At 42.5% G+C, this 22,521-nt stretch overlaps 1 protein-coding gene across 1 annotated transcript in view; it reads left to right on the top strand.

Moving 5' to 3' along the window:
* Window positions 1-18,933, top strand: part of nlk2 (nemo-like kinase, type 2) — a 93,682-nt gene extending 74,749 nt beyond the window's left edge. Inside the window, exons 8-11 of the mRNA XM_029681362.2 lie at window positions 10,714-10,800; window positions 13,684-13,882; window positions 15,171-15,264; window positions 15,862-18,933. Of these exons, the coding sequence (XP_029537222.1) occupies window positions 10,714-10,800; window positions 13,684-13,882; window positions 15,171-15,264; window positions 15,862-15,916 (435 nt within the window). The 3' untranslated portion in view covers window positions 15,917-18,933. The remainder of the gene's footprint in view (window positions 1-10,713; window positions 10,801-13,683; window positions 13,883-15,170; window positions 15,265-15,861) is intronic.
* The last annotated feature ends 3,588 nt before the right edge of the window (window positions 18,934-22,521 follow it).

Here is a 22,521-nt window from a genome sequence, read left to right as displayed (position 1 = left end):
TTAGATTCTTTAGTAGTGATTTGTTCTCGTATAGTCTAATGAAATAACCATGTTTTGAGGGGAAAATAGAACACACCAGGTTGCTAGCCCTCACCCACCCTGATATGGAGGCTCAGACAGGTCAATACCCCATGCCAAATTAGTTTAGAAATCAGAGAAGGGCTTGAAAGCTGCTAAGTACACCCTCGCCACACTCATGCACGCACGCACACTGTGTATGTGTCACTCCCTCTCTTTCTCTCTCTCTCATGCAAACACGCACGCACACCCCCCCAACCACTCTGCTCTACCCTCGAACCACGGCAAAGCACAGTGAAGGGTTTTCTGCTGAAACAGGAAGCCTCACTGCCAGTCTGCTGTTACCTGAGCTGTCCATCTGGGTAGAGAAGTTACCAGAGGCTGCTACTCACACACTTCACTCTGCTGCTGGAGCACACACAACACACACACAATCCAAATAAACCCGCCTTCCCCTTTCTCCAAATCTTTGTACAGAACAGTCTAATATGGCGTTGACATGCTGGTTGGACCCTAGTCTCTGGCGGTTTGTTCAAGTAATTACCTACATCTTTATCGCCCATCCCATTTTTCAACAGTCTCATCTCTTAGCTCCAGGAGGCTAGCTAGCGTTAGCAGCAGGTTTGCATGAGTAAACAGTGGAATCACATCCACTTGTCCACACCACCATACATCCTCAGGTGCAACTCTTCCTTTCACAGTGCCCTGCTGTAGCCTGGGAATGCTTTTTTGTTGTATGGCAGATTGATGTACAACTTGTTTGTTGTGCTCTGGGCTGATTGATGGGGGCAGAGAGAGAGGGCAATGTTTGAGGGGAGGGTGTGGGAGAGGCAAGCAGCTTGCCCTGGCTGCCCCTGGTGTAAAATAGCACAGGTGGATGTGACAGCCTGGAGGTGTATTGGGTTATTGTCCTGTTGAATAACAAATGATAGTCCCACGAAGCCCAAACCAGATGGGATGGTGTATCGCTGCAGAATGCTGTGGTAGCCACGCTGGTTAAGTGTGCCTTGAATTCTAAATAAATCATAGACAGTGTCACCAGCAAAGCACCCCCACACCATAACACCTCCTCCTCCATGCTTTACGGTGGGAAATACATGCAAAGATCATCCGTTCACCCACACCGCGTCTCACAAAGACACGGCGGTTGGAATCAAAAATCTCTAGAGACCAAAGGACAGATTTCCACCAGTCTAATGTCCATTGCTCGCGTGTTTCTTGGCCCAAGAAAGTCTCTTCTTATTATTCCTGTCCTTTAGTAGTGGTTTCTTTGCAGCAATTTGACCAATTTGGCCTGATTCACACAGTCTCCTCGGAACAGTTGATGTTGAGATGTGTCTGTTACTTGAACTCTGTGAAGCATTTATTTGGGCTGCAATATCTGAGGCTGGTAACTCTTAATGAACTTATCCTCTGCAGCAGAGGTAACTCTGGGTCTTCCATTCCTGTGGCGGTCCTCATAAGCCAGTTTCATCATAGCGCTTGATGGTTTTTGTGACTGCACTTAAAATAAACTTTCAAAGTTCTTGAAATGTTCCTTATTGACTGACCTTCATGCCCCACATCAACATTTTTCAACCAGCACAGGCTTCATAAAATCACAAATAGCGATGAAATAAATCACTTACTTTTGAAAATCTCTGTTTGCAATCCCAAGGGTCCCAGCTACAACATGAATGGTTGTTTTGTTAGATAAAATCCTTCTTTATGTCCCGAAATGTCAGTTCAGTTGGCACCATCGATTTCAGTAATCCACTCGTTCAACATCCAGACAAAGGAATCCAAGAAGCTGTGTGACAGGTTAAAGGACATATTCATAGCCTGTTATACATTGAAAAGTATTAGTAAGTTCATAGTATGTGAGGATCTTAAAACATCTAAGGTTAAAATATGCATTCAGTATTAGTTGATAGAGATTGATAACATTCATATAATTGTGTTAAAGTTCAAATCTGTCAAAGGGTACGAATTGTGAGAGTAATGTGTAAACGTTATATTGATTACTTTATTTTGTGGTGCCTAAAAGTGTTAATCTGTGATCTACGAAATGCTTTTAATCTATGAGCCGGAGATCGATTGCTCTGGTCTCCACCCATATTCCTGGGGAAATTCGCGGTCTTTTTCTCATTGAACTAAATGTTGACTTGAGAATACAACACCGTATCACTCTCGTGATTATTTCTCCCCTGTTTTCGGGGGCGTAACATTTTTGGAGGCTCCGCTGAGATTGCTGCTCAGATGTCCAGTTTCCACACCCTGGTCGCTGAATTCCGAGCCAGCTAAATCTCCACATAACAACTCAGGCAGGCTGCAGTGAGGAAAGTGTTGCTGTTTGGAGGAAGTTGGAAGTTAGTGGTTAAGTACTAGTCAACTGAGGCCATTGATCGACCATCAGAGACAGTAAGGACCATCTAATTCAGAGTCAACTCCTGCACAGTAAAAGTTCCTCCTGTTCTGTCAACATGACAAGCGCCTTGGAAGAACTACAGGAAGAGGTAGTAGGAGAATTGCACACCCTGACTAAAGACAAATTACTAGAGATATGTGATTTCCTTGAAATATCAGGCGAACAGAGAAGAGATGTTAAAGATAAATCCCGCATATCATTAATGACTCGCATTATGATGTTCCTTGGAAGAGAGGAAGTCACAGAGTTAGAAGATGGCGGCATGTCGGAATTGTTGCTACTTAAAGACGAAATGACAGAGATGATCAGTGGCAGAGATAACAAAACAGGGCAAATTGACCATGATATTGAACCAGCTGGAACACATCACAGAATAGAGGAACTGAGAACTGTAACCCCACAACAAGGGGCGGGAACTGAGCAGATTACTGCAGCCAAAGTCAGTGATTCTCTGCGTCAGCCCCAACACCATGCTAATCTTCAGGGGAGCGTGCCGCTCTCACCCAATGCACAGCCCAGCTCATACTGGCGCAAAGAGTTTAAAATTTCTGGTCAGATAGGTGAACCGGGCCAAAAAGAAAAACAGATTTTTTGCAGCCTTGCCCATCAGATTAAAAATGGACTTAACAGAGGATATCCTGAGGTAGAAATAGTAGACGCAGTAGTCAGGGCTATTTCTCCAGGCTCACAGCTACGCAGCTACTTGGAAGGTAAACCCCAGCTAACTCTTCCCACACTTAGATGTATCCTGCGTTCCCACTTCCAAGAGAAGAGTGCAACAGAGCTTTACAAACAGCTAGCTTCAGAAGCACAGCATAGCAAGGAGACCCTCAAAGCTTCCTGATGCGCGTTTTAGATTTGAGGCAAAAAGTACTGTTTGCATCCCAGGAGTCAGAATCAGGGCTTAAGTATGACCCTGCTCTAGTCCAGAGCATGTGTTTACACACAGTCCTTACGGGTCTCCAGAGTGACAGTATCAGGATAGACATGCAGCCTCTCCTGCTAGAGAGCGAAACATCAGATGAGGTTTTGCTAGAGAAGCTTAACATTGCTTGTGCTAATGAGAGAGAAAGACGAAACAAAAAGCGGTTTAATGCCCCACAGCCTGCTACAACTGTAAGTGTAGTCCAGTTAGAGGATATGCCATCTGCAAAGTGTCCTGTGAAGGAAGCCAAAGCTACGATACCCGCAGAACTGTTAACAGAGTTAGCTGAACTTAAGACAGGTATAGCTTCTCTAAAAGGTCTCAGTGCAGAGATTGCTCAGATTAAGGAGACATTACAGCAGCCTATGTTTCAGTCACAGCCTTGTGCCTATGCCCCACCCCCAGTTAGGAGGCCAGATAGGGACCCCAGCCACCTGTTTCCCAGCAGCAGTATTACAGCAACTACAGTCGGTCCCAAGCACTTGACCCTGCACAGCATCAATACGCACCTAACCGGTATACCAACCACTCTGCTCAAGCTCCAAGGAGGTGTTTTGTCTGCCAGCAGGCCAGAACAGATGCACGCTGCACACACTGCTTCCGATGTGGAAGTGGAGGACATTTTCAAGCTGGATGTAAAATCCGGGGAGCCAGGCCATCAAGGGAGGCCCCTTTAAACGGAAACGGGTTACCGCTGAGGGACGAGTGTTAACCGTAGCTACCAAAAAGTCCCAGAAATGTGCAAATTGTGCCAGAGAAGAGTCATTTGAGAACCTGAAACAATGTTCATCATGTAAAGAGACACTGTACTGTTCCAAAGTATGTCAAAACCAACATTGGACTAAACATAAGAAAAAGTGCACTCACCTGAAAATTGACTCTACCAGTGAAAGGTTTTCCTGCACAGAGAAAATGCCCACTCCTTACCATCCCTAGCTCAAGGTTGCCACCCCGTAAGGTCACCTCGCTAGTCGGCAGACAGTGCCTTATTGAGTGTCACCTGAATCGCCACCACCTCCAAGCTTTATGGGACACAGGCTCTCAGGTATCGGTCATTGATGAACGATGGAAAGAGGAATCTCTCCCAAACGCAAGGCTGAGAGATGTTTCAGAAATCTTGGACTCACCTGATGATCTAAGGTTGACTGCAGCAAATGGGACTGAAATGCCGTACCTGGGATGGATTGAAACAACTTTTCGTCTAGCCTCTGAAACTGACCAAACAAAGGAACTGATCATCCCAGTGCTGGTAATGAAAGGCTGTCACCTATCTCATCCCATCATAGGTTTCAATGTTATCGAGCACATCCTGACAATGACCGAAAAGACTAAACTATACAGTACAGTAAAAACAGCTTTCCCAAGCCTCAAAAGAAACAAGGTGAGGGCTTTTATACAGGCTGTTAGCGCAGAACAGACAGATGAATACGCAGTGAAAACCAAGAAAGAGAAGGTTGCTGTACCAAAACACAGTAGCATTCAGATTGAGTGCCGTGTAGCTTCCCAGCCTTTCAAAGATGACATGACAATGCTTTTCCAGCCAGACCTGAACCCGCAGTGGCCAGATGACCTTGAGTTCTTTGACACACTAGTCAGAGTCAGTAAAGGTGGTTTTCCAGTTATCCTGCTTGATGTCTCTAACCCCACTGACCACGACATTGCCCTGCTAGGACGCACAATAATCGGTACAGTACAAACCATTATGACTGTGTTACCTGCCCAAGTCTATGAAAAACTGTCACCTCAGCCACAGTGAATCACACCAGCGTTCGAACCCCATGTACTGATACTGAACAGTGGGATCCACCAGTAGGTTTAACTCACCTAACCGAAGAACAGAGAGAGGTTGTTAGGAAAATGCTTAGAGAAGAGTGTCAATCCTTCTCCAGATCAGACAATGACATTGGCTGCATTGAACGATTGAAAATGACTATTTCTCTAAAGGACTCTGAACCAGTAAAGCGCACATACATGTCAGTGCCCAGGCCACTGTATCAGGAGATGAAGGGTTACATTTATGACCTCATAGTCCAGGGCTGGGTTAGGAAGTCAAACTCTTCATATTCTTCACCTGTCGTGTGCGTTCGTAAGAAGGACGGACCCTCCGGTTGTGTATAGATTACAGAGACCTGAACAGAAAGACACATCCCGACCGCCAGCCCATCCCTCGGGTCCAAGACATCATGGACAGTTTAGGTGGTAATTCCTGGTTCTCCCTCTTAGATCAGGGGAAAGCGTATCACCAGGGGTTCATCTCTGAAGAAAGCAGACCACTGACAGCATTTGTGACACCGTGGGGACTCTATGAGTGGATACGTATGCCATTCGGCCTCATGAACGCTCCTGCAGCTTTTCAGCGGTGTATGGAGGAGTGTTTGGAAGGGCTCCGGGATAACATCTGCATTCCTTATCTGGACGACACGCTAGTTTTCAGTAAAACATTCAACAGCCATGTGAATGATGTGCGAAAAGTTTTGCAGCGTCTCAGAGAGTATGGCATTAAACTCAAACCAAGTAAGTGTGATCTCTTTAAACCCCAGGTCCGTTATTTGGGCAGAATAGTGTCTGCAGAGGGCAGCCGAGTTGACCCAGCCGATTTTGAAGCAGTAAGAGCATTGAAAGAAATCAGACCAGAGACTGTGGGCCAGCTCAGAAAAATGCTTGGTTTACTCACGTACTACAGGCAGTACATCAAAGACTTTTCTAGGAGTGCCAGCTGCCTGTATGACCTCCTGAAAGCAGATTCAGAGAAATTACCTGACCACCCACGGAAAACAAAAACAAAGAAAGTAAGTCATGTGGTGCCCTCAAACAAGCCAATCCTGTGGACTGACCAGCATCAACAGGCACTTGAACAGCTGATTGAGTGTTTGCTTCACCCACCAGTTTTAGGTTTCCCTGATTTCACTCAGCCATTTGTTGTACACACTGATGCGTCACACCAAGGCTTGGGAGCAGTTCTTTATCAAAAGCAAGAGGGGAAGCTTAGGGTCATTGCTTATGGCTCTCGAACCTTAACAGCAGCTGAGAAGAACTATCACTACCACTCGAGCAAGCTAGAATTTCTAGCTCTAAAATGGGCAATCACTGATAAGTTCCATGACTATTTGTACTATGCTCCCACCTTCACTGTATACAGCGATAACAACCCGCTCTGCTACATTCTGTCTACTGCAAAACTGAACGCAACCACTTCCAGGTGGGTTGCAGACTTGGCTGATTTCCACTTTACAATAAAGTACAGGCCAGGCAGAGAGAACGGTGATGCAGATGCTTTGTCAAGGATGCCACTGGATGTAGAGTCACTGATGAGAGAATGTTCTGAGGAGCTTCCACCAGACACCATCGCCGCCACGATACAAGCAGTTGAGGTACAGAAAGAGGCTGTTGTACCTTGGTCATTTTCAGCTGCATCTATGTCAGTATCAGCTGAAGGTGAGACGACCACTGCAACAACCAGCTCGATCCCAAAAGATGGGATTAGAGAAGCACAAGAATCTGATCCAGTCATCCGTCCTGTGCTCAATTTCAAACTGTCGGGTTCCAAACCGCCAGTTAAAGAGCAAAAGAAATTCAGTCCAAAGACAAAATGCCTATTCAGAGAATGGGACAAATTGACAATAGACAGTGATGGCATTTTGTACAGAATCACTACAGCCCTAAGCAGTTAGTTCTACCAGAGCAGTACAAAGGTAAAGTGATGGAAGAGTTGCACAATAACATGGGACACCAAGGTACTGACCGCACTGTATCACTAGTACGTGACCGCTTCTTCTGGCCATATATGCAATCTGACATCGAGCACTATGTGACTAAAACTTGTAGCTGTGTCAAGCAGAAAAGGCCAGCCCATGCAACAAGAGCTCCTCTGACAAACATTGTGACAACACAGCCATTTGAACTGGTATGTATAGACTTCCTTCATCTCGACAGATGCAAAGGAGGATATGAGTACATCCTCGTGATTGTTGATCATTTTACACGTTTCACTCAAGCCTACGCCACCACATCAAAGTCAGGTAAAACTGCTGCAAATCTCATCTTCAATGATTTTGCCCTGAAGTTTGGGTTCCGTCCCGCATCCACCATGACCAAGGGGGAGAATTTGAAAATCAGTTGTTCCATCAGTTAAAGAAACTCAGTGGCATGGCGGGGTCCAGGACAACACCCTATCACCCGATGGGAAACGGTCAAGCGGAACGCATGAACAGAACATTGTTGCAAATGTTAAAGACACTAACTGAGACACAAAAGTCAAATTGGAAGGAGTCTCTGAACAAACTGGTTTATGCCTATAACTGCACCCGTTGCGAAGTGACTGGCTATTCACCATTTTATCTTCTGTTTGGGAGATCACCCAGGCTTCCAGTTGATATGCTCTTTGGATTGTGCACAGAGGCAGGTTCCAGTAACCAGCGAGAATACGTGGAGAACTGGAAACGAGGGATGGAAGAAGCATACGCCATTGCAAATGAAAATGCTCAGAAAGCCGCTGAAAGAAGTAAGAAGTACTATGACACTAAAGTTAGGAGTTCAGTGCTACAGCCTGGCGAGCGAGTTCTGATTAAAAACCTGACACCAAGAGGAGGACCAGGAAAACTCCGTAACTATTGGGAAGATACAATTCACACAGTGGTGAGACAAATGGGTTCAGACCTGCCGATTTATGAATTGAGACCAGAAAAGGGTAGGGGACGCTCCAGGGTCCTGCACAGAAATCTGCTCATGTCCTGTGACCACTTACCTTTTGAGACACAACCAGAAATGACCAAAGTGGACAAAAGTCAGAAAACGAGGAGACACCAGCCTGCATCACAGACTCTAGATTCTGATGAAGACAGTGGGGATGAATATGACCTTCATCATGATCCGCTACAGGTTCCCACATCTCCTACAGTACCTGAGGAGAGGAATGCTGAACCAGCGAGAGAGTGGGAACACAGACCCCCAACAGTGAAACAGACAGTTGCAGTGCCAGTCCCTTATACACTACCAGCACAGCCTCTTGTTGAAAAGCGGCTGGAGGAGACAACAGTTAAAGACCTACCTGCTGAGGAGATTAACTTGCCTGCTGAAAATTTGCCTGATGATCGTCCACCAAGTGCCTTTCCTTCATATACTGATGCTGCTGAACCTGAGGAACCAGCCTACCAGCTGCCACAAAGAGAGAGACACCCTCCAAGACGTATCACCTATGATCAGCTTGGTATCCCTTCCTGCTACAGTATACAGCCACAGTTGTTCCCTGTCTACTCTGCACCAGGACTGGTTCCATGGCTGCCATCACTACAGCAATGTTACTTTCAGCCACCTTACATGTATGGGCTTCAGCAAACATGAGGCTACAGAGTTGACATGTTTGACCATGGACTACTGTCAGATTTCACAGACTGTCAAAAGAGACAATTTACAGACTATGCATATAGATCATTAAAATTGATGGACTGTTGATCAATAGTATGAGAAAATACTGCTTATGTTATATAGCTGGTCAACAGATATGGACTGTGAATATAACTTGTTAGTTATATTTGAACTGTGACCCGTGACTTCTGCTCAAGTACTACCTTACAGAAGAGGATTTTCTAGGTCCAGTGCATACGAACTGTTGAAGAAGACAATGTTGGTAATGTTGGGACAACATTTATTTTGTCGGGGAGAGTGTGACAGGTTAAAGGACATATTCATAGCCTGTTATACATTGAAAAGTATTAGTAAGTTCATAGTATGTGAGGATCTTAAAACATCTAAGGTTAAAATATGCATTCAGTATTAGTTGATAGAGATTGATAACATTCATATAATTGTGTTAAAGTTCAAATCTGTCAAAGGGTACGAATTGTGAGAGTAATGTGTAAACGTTATATTGATTACTTTATTTTGTGGTGCCTAAAAGTGTTAATCTGTGATCTACGAAATGCTTTTAATCTATGAGCCGGAGATCGATTGCTCTGGTCTCCACCCATATTCCTGGGGAAATTCGCGGTCTTTTTCTCATTGAACTAAATGTTGACTTGAGAATACAACACCGTATCACTCTCGTGATTATTTCTCCCCTGTTTTCAGGGGCGTAACAGCTGCAGCTAAACTTTGTTCAAACAAGGCAAACTATGTTTCTATTCAATCCTCAGGTACCCTAAAATGTAAATAAACTATCATATTTCATATGGAAAGAAGTATGTTAAATAGAAATGTAAAATTAGCATGCGCACGTCCTCTTTGTCGCGTGTTAACAAACTGATTTTCCCCTGAGACTATTTGTATAATAACTCAAAATTCTTACTCGTTTTGGAAGAAACCAGCCTGAAACCTTGTACAAAGACTGTTGACATCTAGTGGAAGCCATAGTAATTGCAATCTGGGAGATAGAATTGCATAGGGCCCATAGCTTTCCATTATAAGAGCCTGGGACCTAAAATAATAATAATTCTGGTTTGTTTTTCTTTGGATTTTCGCCTACCATATCAATTGTGCTATAGTCTCATACATTATTTCAACATTTCTACAAACTTCAGAGTGTTTTCTATCCAACGCTACCAATTATATGCCTATCCTGGCTTCTGGGCCTGAGTAACAGGCAGTTTACTTTGGGCACATCAGTCATCCGAACTTCCGAATACTGCCCCCTAGCCTTAAGAAGATTTATAAAGAATCTCAAATATAAAATATATTTTGATTTGTTTAACACTTTTTTGGTTACTACATGATTCCATATGTGTTATTTCATAGTTTTTATGTCTTTCATTTTATACTACAATGTAAAAAATAGTAAAAGTAAAGAAAAACCCTTGAGTAAGTAGGTGTTCTAAAACTTTTGACCGGTAGTGTGTCTTCATACTGTACTGTCTTTGGGCATAGCGTGTGTTGTTTGTGTGATGGGGGGCTTGAGGAGAAGATAGAATGCAGAGAGAGAGAGAGAGAGAGAACTTTCGGGCCCACCTACTCTTAGAGATAAGCACACAGCGGGGCAATCATTTGAAGGATCCCTTTTGCGGCAGCGTGGAAGACCATTGGAGGTGAAGGAGAGATATGTAAAATCGTTGGCTGTGGCCGGCTTTGATGCCACAGATAAGATCTACTGTAGGATTCAATTGAATCCACATTGCAATATGTATGCAGTAGCCCTTGACTGCTGTACAAAAACTGTACTACCATCGACACTGCCTTCACAGGTAGATGCTTCTTCTGAATGTCAAAAATGTCATGTTGAATGTACAGTACATGATATCATCCAAGCTGTTTTCACAATTGTTTTAATCCTCATGTAATAAAAACAAGGCCAGCATTGAAATAGCTTTATTTGGTTAAATTGACTGTGCGTGTAACTATTTGATTGACTGTATGTCATTTCCTGTCTCTGCAGCCATCCCTTCCTGTCCTGTACACCCTGTCCAGCCAGGCCACCCACGAAGCTGTTCACCTCCTGTGCAGGATGCTTGTATTCGATCCGGTGAGTAGTGTTTGTGTATGTTTTTGTGTTGTCATGTTCAGCTGTACTTGTGAGGACCAGAAGCCTCCACAAGAATAGTAAAACAAACAGAAATGTGACCTACTTGGGGACATTTTGTTAGTCCCCACAAGGAAAAAGGCTATTTCTAGGGGGGTTAGTAGTTAGGGTTAAGGTTAGGGGAAATTGGATTTTGAATGGAAATCAATTGTGTGTCCCGACAAGCTTTGGTAAACGAGAGAGAGAGTCTGCCTGCCTGCCTACCTGTTTGCCTGCCTGCCTGCCTGCCTATTGGGAAATAGATCATTATACTCCACAGTAATAGGATGCCATTTCTGCCTAACCAAAGAAAAGAAACAAAAATAATATCCTCATTACAAGTAATGGTTCAAAGGCTAAATGACCTGCAGATTGGACACCATATCTAGTGATGTAAAAAAGACTACTCAAGAGTTTTGGCTCCTGCTAACAGACGGAAGCAGCTTTTTGGCTTTCTGTCTAAACAACATATCTTATTTTCCTAAAACGTGCAAGTATACCTTATGGTACGAAGACAGTTTTTGCATCATTTCTGTACAGTCAACTACACTACAAATTGGAAAGATATGAATTCAACATCTTCAATGGCAGGCTTTCACCTCTGGCCAGTGGCCAATCCAGAAAGATGAACAGCTAGAGTGTAAGACTGTTCCCCCAGTGCATATGTCTCCAAGTCCAACCCCTAAAGTGCACTGCCGTGACCCTACTGCCCTGCAACAATATCCTCCTATCATGAGTTAGGTTGACGAGTTGACGGTTATTCACTGTCTTATGCAACAAAGGGAGGTTGATTAACTATGCCATCTTCTCTCCCCGACCCACACGTTTACTTATTCATACACTTAGGAGATGATTAAAACCAAACAATGTTGCATGCTTGTCCTACATCCGTTGTGTGTGTGTGTGTGTGTGTGTGTGTGTGTGTGTGTGTGTGTGCGCGCAGAAACCCTACTAGCATCTAGCGTTGACAGAACACAGGCGGTTGTGTTTATTGGCATCTCCTGACTGACTGGGGAAATAAGATGTGTGCTGTAATGATTCTGAGGCTCTGTCACTAACAGATTAGGAGGAATCTGACATATGGTAATGATGGTGGCCAAACACATTGAGTTATTGAGGCCTACTGTATACAGGGTTGTCTCATTGAGATCTGTAATGTGGAAATAAGCCAACCTTTCTTTTCGGGTGTCTTCTTCCAGACCAGAGGGCAGTATTTCTCCCCCCTCGTTTCAATCTGGCACATCTAAGTGGGATATTGCTGACTAGTCAGATGGTTATTCAGTTGAGGCTGATTTGGTTTGATTCCAAGGTCTAGTTTTAATGTGGGGTGTCCTCGAAAGAGAGAGAATGTGCAGTAGACTGCTGTTTGAGAGCCAGCAAATGCTTTATCAAACAGACCATTTGATTTGGAGGGATTTCATAGTCCTGTATGTATACATCAGTGTGTGTGTGTAATCTGTATACATCAGTGTGTGTGTGTAATCTGTATACATCAGTGTGTGTGTAGTCTGTATACATCAGTGTGTGTGTAGTCTGTGTACATCAGTGTGTGTGTGTAGTCTGTATACATCAGTTTGTGTGTGTGTAGTCTTTATACATCATTGTGTGTGTGTGTGTAGTCTGTATACATCAGTGTGTGTGTGTAGTCTATATACACCGGTGTGTGTGTGTGTGTGTAGTCTGTATACATCAGTTTGTGTGTGTGTGTGTAGTCTGTATACATCAGTGTGTGTGTGTGTGTGTGTGTGTGTAGTCTGTATACATCAGTGTGTGTGTGTGTGTGTAGTCTGTATACATCAGTGTGTGTATGTGGTCTGTATACATCAGTGTGTGTGTGTAGTCTGTTTACATCAGTGTGTGTATGTGGTCTGTATACATCAGTGTGTGTGTGTAGTCTGTATACATCAGTGTGTGTGTGTGTGTAGTCTGTATACATCAGTGTGTGTGTAGTCTGTATACATCAGTGTGTGTATGTGGTCTGTATACATCAGTGTGTGTGTGTGTGGTCTGTATACATCAATGTGTGTGTGTAGTCTGTTTACATCAGTGTGTGTGTATGTGGTCTGTATACATCAGTGTGTGTGTGTGTGGTCTGTATACATCAATGTGTGTGTGTAGTCTGTATACATCACTGTGTGTGTGTGTGTGTGTGTGTGTGTGTAGTCTGTATACATCAGTGTGTGTGTGTGTGTAGTCTGTATACATCAGTGTGTGTGTAGTCTGTATACATCAGTTTGTGTGTGTGTAGTCTGTATACATCAGTGTGTGTGTGTGTGTAGTCTGTATACATCAGTGTGTGTGTAGTCTGTATACATCAGTGTGTGTGTAGTCTGTTTACATCAGTGTGTGTGTGTAGTCTGTTTACATCAGTGTGTGTGTGTAGTCTGTTTACATCAGTGTGTGTGTATGTGGTCTGTATACATCAGTGTGTGTGTGTGGTCTGTATACATCAGTGTGTGTGTGTGGTCTGTATACATCAGTGTGTGTGTGTGTGTGTGTGGTCTGTATACATCAGTGTGTGTGTGTGTGTGTAGTCTGTATACATCAGTGTGTGTGTGTGTGTGTAGTTTGTATACATCAGTGTGTGTGTGTGTGTGTAGTCTGTATACATCAGTGTGTGTGTGTGTGTAGTCTGTATACATCAGTGTGTGTGTGTGTGTGTGTGTGTAGTCTGTATACATCAGTGTGTGTGTAGTCTGTATACATCAGTGTGTGTGTGTAGTCTGTATACATCAGTGTGTGTGTGTAGTCTGTATACATCAGTGTGTGTGTGTGTAGTCTGTATACATCAGTGTGTGTGTGTGTGTGTAGTCTGTATACATCAGTGTGTGTTTGGCCCTCCCCCAGTCTAAACGGATCTCAGCGAAGGATGCCCTGGCCCATCCCTACCTGGACGAGGGCAGACTGAGGTACCACACCTGTATGTGTAAGTGCTGCTACACCACCTCCTCTGGTCGTGTCTACACCAGCGACTTCGAGCCCGTCACCAACCCCAAGTTCGACGATGGCTTCGAGAAGAATCTGACCTCCGTCAGACAGGTCAAAGGTGAGTCTGTCGACCAACCAGCAGAGGGCAGAGTTGTACTATGGGAACTAGCCTTTTCAAGTTTTGTTGTTTTTATTATTTTATCCTCTGTTTTAGGCCTATCTATCTCATCCGTTTTTATCCCCTTCATGTTACTGGGTTCTGTTTTTCCACTGGGTTTGCAAAGAGAGGCAGCTTTAGCTAAAGTTAATTAGTTTCAATGGGTGATAGATAGACATCCATCCATTGCATACATGGTGAAAGTCTTAACCTAGTATTGTGATTATTGTGAAACCGGCAGCTTTACAGACGCCTGAGGTCCTAATTGAATCCAATCAACCCTGAGACCATGTGTAGATCATACCTCTGTGTGTTAAGGTGCTTCCCAGACTAAACCGTTCGGAAGGGTTCGTGCATATATTATGATGACATTTTGTGATTTATTTTTTGTTAGTTTAGACTTCGTGAAGGATTTTTTCAGCTGTTCAGCCGCCACATTGTTTTTCTCGAAAGTAGCCGAAGTCTACGCCCCTTCGTTGGTGATTGGTCAATAGTAGGGATTCTTCAATAAAGTCGATTCTTCAATGAGACGACTCGTTTTCATGCACATTTTGTTCTTTGAGAAATACTGCACCAAACATTTAGTTAGATGTACAATTACACAACTAAGTTCTCCTCTGCAAAAAGTCTACATTTATGACAGATTTCTTGAGTTATCTTGTACTGAACAAAAATATAAACGCAACATGTAAAGTGTTGGTCTCATGTTTCATGAGCTGATCCCAGAAATCTTCTATATGCACAAAAAGCTTATTTCTCTCAAATTTTATGCAAAAATGTGTTTACATCCCTGTTAGTGAACATTTCTCCTTTGCCAATGCTACCAAATACTAATTGAGTGTATGTAAACTTCTGACCCACTGGGAATGTGGTGAAAGAAATAAACGCTGAAATAAATCATTCTCTCTACTATTATTCTGACATTTCACATTCTTAAAATAAAGTGGTTATCCTAACTGACCTAAAACAGGGATTTTTTACTTGGATTAAATGTCAGGAATTGTGAAAAACTGAGTTTAAATGTATTTTGGCTAAGGTGTATGTAAACTTCAACTGTACATACCATGTGTTTATAAGTGAAAATCCACACTTCAAAATAGCTCTTTACCAAATTAAAACACAAGCCCTAAATACTGTATAACACAGTAAGTTAGCCCCGGTTAAAAGGCTTACTTTGAAACTCTGTGTAACTGTAGAGAATGTGTTCGGTCCATCTCCCTGAGTCTGACTCGGTCTCTGTCTTTCACAGAGATCATTCACCAGTTCATCCTGGAGCAGCAGAAGGGGAACAGAGTGCCGCTCTGCATCAACCCCCAGTCAGCCGCTTTCAAAAGCTTTATCAGGTAAAACTAGAGGCCTCTGCCGGTGGATACCACCAGATTCTTCATTGTTTGGATTTTTGTACTTAAGCTACAGTAGTTTGAAAGCTAGCCACTTCTTAGAAACTTGATGGCTTGTTAGATGACATTGACCCTACTTGACCTGGTCCTGTGAGCATGTCCGCTTACCTTCCCTTACCATAATCTACCTGCCACACCTTGATACCTGTGTCCATCTGTGTCACAATGAGAACAGTAACAGTCCATTGCATTGGCCAGCTTTCCTCACTGTCAACCAATAAAAGTCTCTTTCTCCTTGTAGTTTGTTATCTGATTAAACCTAAAAACATCTGATTTGTGAGTTTTCCTCCTACCTCCAGCCTGCCAGCCAACACGCTGAGAGTTATTGTGAAGGATTTGGTGCAATAGTTAATAGCTTTTTCTGCAGGTCCTCTGCAGTAGATGCATGCTGCTCATTAAACAGAAAGTGGTGGTGTGACAGTGACTGACCATATCTTTCCATCTCTCCCTGTCCCCTCATCTATTTCTGCCTCCTCTTTTGTTCTTTCTTTCACTCGTCTCCCTCAATGTTTCTCTCTCTCCCCCGTCTCTCCCTGACAGTTCCACTGTGGCCCAGCCCTCTGAGATGCCCCCGTCCCCCCTGGTGTGGGAATAGCTGCTGTCTGTGCCACGATCCGGCCCCGCGCTGGACTACTGAGGACAACAAGAAGAAACCCCAACCTGTGTAGCATTTCACTGGAGTCTAGGACTAGCAATGTCCACTGTGTGTGTACTGTAATACTAACTATGAAGTTTTAAAATGAACCCAACCAACCACTGCTGACTGGGTTATGGAGGGACTTTTACAGTGTGCTATGTATGCAAGTGTCTGCCCACACTGCTCTGTAGATGCAAAGCCACAAGTGGATGCACACACACATGTGCATACAAACATTGTGCAGAGCTGGTATAAGGGCCAACCTCGTGGGCTTGAAAGTGTGTGTGTAAAGCCAGGGATGAGACAGTATGCTGCAGAGAGTCCTCGTAGTCTCTGCCTGCAGTCCCAGAGGGCAACGTACAGCTCCCGTCCACTTCCATACATACATAGTCATCACTTATTTATTAAAGGAGGGAGAGGCGTTCTGGAAAGGGTGTGCTTTTTATATATAGCACAGGATTTAAGACACTACCTGCTCACGCTAGTTAACCCCCCCTCCCTCAGAAATCATAACGTTCCATTAGAGATGATGCTTTTTATATATAGCACAGGATTTAAGACACTACCTGCTCACGCTAGTTAACCCCCCTCCCTCAGAAATCATAACGTTCCATTAGAGATGATGCTTTTTATATATAGCACAGGATTTAAGACACTACCTGCTCACGCTAGTTAACCCCCCTCCCTCAGAAATCATAACGTTCCATTAGAGATGATGCTTTTGATTTATTTGTGGTGTACTGTTAAACAGTTTAGTCAGAGGGTTTCATTGTTTGTTTTGTCCCCCAAAAAATCCTGCTCTATTGCTGTTTGTTCTATGCCTGCTGTCCCCTGGGTTAGAAGTCAGTATTTGTGAAGAGATGTGTGCTCTGCATGCCACTTGGTTGCGATACGTATGGCGAGAACCCCTCACCCGGCACACACACTCGCATGACTAACCCAAATATGGGCATGTGGAAGTATGGTGCTGTGTCAGTATTAGCTGGGTAAAATGTGGTAACCCTGGAATGTGGTTGCATCAAAAAATAGGCTATTAGTGGGAAAGAAGCGCCACTGAGAGCTGAAGAGATCCTCCGCTCTGGGTACAGTAACATGACAGAGAGAAAGTAGTTTCGGGTACATATTGACATTGTGGTATTCAGCAGAGATTTTGTGCTACAGGAACAAGAAGGCCATGTTGGGGTGCTACTTGGTCGTTGCGTTTTCTCTCTGGAGACTCTGAGAGACCGAATGAATCTGCTGTTGAACGTTCTGTACCATATGAACAGGCACGTTAAGAGTGTAAGGGATACAGATATTCACTGGCTCCCCTGCCATGTATTCTGAATATATAGTCCTACCATACACTGCGTGTCCATGTTCTGTCAATACCTAGTTAAAGACAGACAAGCGGAATAATAGGAAGATCAGCCAAACCAAAATCATTTCATTATTCTGAAGAGAAAGTGAAACCAAGATTTTTTTTAATCTAGATGTTTGATGATACGGGGATGCTGCCCATCTGGAAGATGCTGATTTATTCCATAGGGTCCCAACAAGTGGGGGGGGTGTGTGTTGCTTATACGTGTGTCCTGTCACGTGCAAATGAATATGTTTAACTAACTACAGTGACTTTCTTTGGTGAGGGGGTGTCACCTTATCAAGGGAATGGTGTCAAAGAGAGAGATATTCCCATCAATGAATAAGGTGAATGAATCATTTAGCCAGTAATATCAGGTCTACTTTAAGCCTCACTCCCCATAGCAATGTTTCATGTCACCTACACAATAAAATAAACTCGCAGAAGAAAACTATTTCATATATTTTTAGATGATTATTTTCTATTTATTTCAGTCAATGGAATATGATATGTCAATAGGTGAAAAACAAATGGATTTAAAACAAAATCTACAATGGAGGAAAAATAATAATAAATGAAAACAATACTGCTGTATAGGTGTATTAGCCTGCACATTTTTAGGGCTGTGTATTTTATTTTATTTTTGAGACTTGCATATAAATGTATATATTTTATTTGGCCTTTTTTTATGTTTTCCCTTGTACACGAGCGTGTAGAAGACATAAATAATCCCCCCAAAAATGATTCAGAAAACAAATGAAAAAACACATAACCAATTATGTTAATTGTGTCTTGTGTGCACTGCAGAGCTGTGGCTATATTGAAGTAGAATGCTTTTTTCTTCTTATTATTATTATTATTTCTACCTTAGAGAAACACTTTACTATTGTGTGTATATGTATATAAAGAATTACAATGTTGTTCTCTACCTCTTGAGCTCTATTACTTGGTTTGTTTACCTCCACAAATGTATCATTTCACGTGGAGAATTAAAAATAAAACTTGAATGTCCCTTACAGCTTTTATATATATATATATATAAAAAAACAGCTAGTTTTCTTTTTCACTCATTTGAAAAACTATTTTAAATTTGCCAGAGGTAGGATTCATCATGTCGTATTAAAATACCCTATCAATAGCCAAGCAATTCCAGACTGTTAGTTGACGTTGAGTCATATATTTGATAGGCTATGACCCTCCCCGTCTCCCTGTGTAATATCTGTGTGTGAAGAGATTTTGTGTTGAAATGAAGTACAAAAACCCACTGATACAAATGTTTAGATATACACAAATAATAACAAAGCAGACAGAAATATGATGGTGGTGCTGTGAGAGAGACTAACTTCAACTCTGCAACTGATATTTGGGCAAAATTTGGATAGGTACTACTTGTGCTGTCACACATTTTTATAAGACATTTGAAGTTTATACTCAGAGGTAATGTAATTTGAATACAATTTATGATAAATATATCTATAAAGCTCTGCTTACAAGGACCTTAAAAGCCAATGTGAAGTTGAGACCGGAAATGACTCCTCGGATGTGCTCAAGTGTGTGTTGGGAAAAATGTCCGGTCTCTAACAGTGTAGATTTGAAGTACAGTGGTGAAACTCATTAAATGTGACATTTTAAAGAACTTCAGTGCTGTGGCTCTTGTTATTCTTCTTCCAACTTCAGTATAGACCTAGACTGTTATGTACATCATGTATTATACATAATGTCTGAATTCATTCTGGTTGATTGTGTTGTCTCGTGTTGCTCAGTTGGTAAGCATTGATCTTGCAAGGCCAAGGTTGTAGGTTCGACTTACTTCTTACTCTTATCCAAAGCAACTTACAGTATCTGCTAAATGACCAAAATGTAAAATTGTGTGATTATTTCATGAGTTTTACTGCCACCCACTGGAGTACGTTAGCTTTAACAGTCTAAGCAATTCCAAAACTTGTGAGCACACTGATATACAATCAAATCACACATTGCTTTCACATTGGATTTGACCCTTTTATGTTCCATTGAGGGCAAGTGTATATCAATATAGACAGAATCTCAATTATTGTCCATATGATAGGTGCTCTGTGCAAGTCCAATCACAACACACCTTATTGTCTATGATACTGTATGTCTGAAGCAGTAAATGAAGACAATTTCTTGAGAAAAATAAAGAGTGTTGAACATTGTTTGAAGCTATAGTTGCTTATTCATTGAATAGGTCTGGAGGATACTAGAGCATAATATAATTATTATAGATCAAATGTTGAACCCTCCTTAAAGGGACAAATAAATCCACGTGTAGGAGATTTTTTAATTCTAGGCTATAATATGGTGTTGAGGATGGTCAAACTGGTCACCAGCTTCAGTTGGTCAAATTGTGTTTTCCAGCAGGGTTGGAGAGAGAGAGGTTATGGAATGTAAGACTTGTAGGTACAAGGTTTGTGTTCGGACGTAGACGAACACCGTCCAGGATATACTTCCACACTCCATTCCCCTAGGGGGCAGCAGCAACCTTATCCAGGTGTTGAACATGGTGGATAAACAAATCAGGTGCTGCCAATTAGGGTGATATTCAACCAGTGTACCAGTTGGCAAGCCGTGAGGCTGTTGGGTTTGTTTGGTGGCCATAAGGCCTTTCGTTTGGCTTTTGAATCTTTAGTTTGGGCATGTCTAAATGTCTTTTGTATTTTTCCTTTTTGTACATGTTTAGTCACCATCTGAACCAACAATAATCTGATTGGACTGGCTGACCATGAGGTCAAGAGAGACAGAGCTGGCCCTGGAAGGTTGCTGTCTCCCTAGGCACAAACTATGCTGACAAAAAATGCACACATTCATTCAGGTTACAGACCATGTAATTATGCCAAGGACCATTAGACAAAGAGAATCCAACAATATCTGTAGTCAGGTTATTGGATTCATAACAGTGAGACCTTGATGGATTAGAGTATTAACAGGTCTAATGTTGTGAGATAAGATAAGTGCATGAGGGGTGGGGATTGGCATAGTTTGTTTTGGGAAAATATTAATACGAAGACAAATTCAGTTGTTAGGCATGTATTATAATAATGTATCGTCCGATTATCTTATCAGAAGTTTACCAAATGTCTTAACCCATTCATGACCCCCAAGGACAAAGCTGGTTGAAATGAAGTGTTGTGTTGGATAAATAAATTACAAAAACCGACTGATGGGTTTTGGGTAGGTATCAAAACATCTGCCAGGCTGATCCTCAACACTGGAGCTCCCCAGGTGTGCATGCTCAGTCCCCTACTGTACTCCCTGTTCACCCACGACTGCATGACCAGGCACGACTCCAACACCATTAAGTTTGCAGACAACACAACAGTGGTAGGCATGATCACCAACAACGACGAGACAGCCTATAGTGAGGAGATCAGAGATGGCAATTGCTCGGCCTACGGCCGCAAGGCACTTCAGGGGGGAGTGCGTACGGCCAGTACATCACTGCGGCAAAGCTGCCTGCCATCCAGGACCTCTACACCAGGCGGTGTCAGAGGAAGGCTCTAAAAATTGTCAAAGACCCCAGCCACCCCAGTCATAGACTGTTCTCTCTACTGCCGCATGGCAAGCGGTACCGGAGTGCCAAGTCTAGGACAAAAAGGCTTCTCAACAGTTTTTACCCCCAAGCCATAAGACTCCTGAACAGGTAACCAAATGGTTACCCGGACTATTTGCATTGTGTGACCCCCCCCAACCCCTCTTTTACGCTGCTGCTACTCTATGTGTATCATATATTCATTACGTTTACATTTAAGTCATTTAGCAGACGCTCTTATCCAGAGCGACTTACAAATTGGATATTCATAGTCACTTTAACTATACATTCATGTGCATACTACCTCTATCGGCCCGGCCAACCAGGGCACCTGCACATTGGCTAACCGGCTATCTGCATTGTGTCCCACCACCTGCCAACCCCTCTTTTTATGCTACTGCTACTCTCTGTTCATCATATATGCATAGTCACTTTAACGATATCTACATGTACATACTACCTCAATAAGCCTGACTAACCAGTGTCTGTATATAGCTACATGTACATACTACCTCAATAAGCCTGACTAACCAGTGTCTGTATATAGCTACATGTACATACTACCTCAATAAGCCTGACTAACCAGTGTCTGTATGTGGCCTTTCTACTGTTATTTTCAAATGTCTTTTTACTGTTGTTTTATTTCTTTACTTACCTACAGACACACACACACACGTTTTTTTTGCACTATTGGTTAGAGCCTGTAAGTTAGCATTTCACTGTAAGGTCTACACCTGTTGTATTCGGTGCACGTGACAAATAAACTTTGATTTGATGGTGACTGTCATGTCATGGTTAGCATCTACATCAATTCAATGATTTATGTCCTTTCTGGAGTACACTTCATCCGGGTTAAGGTAGGGTTTTGCTGAGCTAGGCAGTCATTGTTAATAAGAATTTGTTCTTAACGGACTTGCCTAGTTAAATAAAGGTTAAATGAATCTAAATAAATGAAAAATGTTGACCTGTATCCTGTAAGAAGTTATGATGGTTTAAACATAGTGTTGCTCTGTAAGCACGACTTGACAAGTTTTCCCCTTTTTATTCCCACAGCAAATGGCGTCTCCAGTATGGACATTATAAACATGACCCTTTTTATATGATAATAATTGGACAATTTAAAAGTTTTAATCTGTAAAAAAAGATTTGTTAAAGGATTTAATTCATGTAAATATGTTTTTTTTATATATAAGAAAGTATCTGTTCTAAAAACTTGAACATTTCTTAAAGAAAGCATATTAGCAAGTAGTTCAATATGCAAAGAAATATATATTTAATGGACACTCAGCATCCGTGACCTTTTCTTTTACCTCTGTTAATGATAACAGAGTTAAATGTTCTCAACATAAGAATGTGTGCAGTTTTAATCTTAAGCATTTCTGCAAATGCTTTTACATCCGGCAAGCTGAACTCAACACAAAATAATTAAGCTTGTGTTAAGATCAAGCTTGCAGGGAACATTGCTAAGCCCAGAAGCCTCATTCCCCTCTGGACCTCTTCGTCATGTCTCCCCCACAGATATCTCCTCACTCTCTGGTCACCTTTTAATTAGACAGGTGGAGCATTTCCCCTCTGGACCTCTTCGTCATGTCTCCCCCACAGATATCTCCTCACTCTCTGGTCACCTTTTAATTAGACAGGTGGAGCATTTCCCCTCTGGACCTCTTCGTCATG

The sequence above is a fragment of the Oncorhynchus nerka genome, linkage group LG14 (genome assembly GCF_034236695.1).
Source record: "Oncorhynchus nerka isolate Pitt River linkage group LG14, Oner_Uvic_2.0, whole genome shotgun sequence".
Lineage (NCBI taxonomy): Eukaryota > Metazoa > Chordata > Actinopteri > Salmoniformes > Salmonidae > Oncorhynchus > Oncorhynchus nerka.
This window is presented reverse-complemented; position numbering and strand designations above follow the sequence as displayed.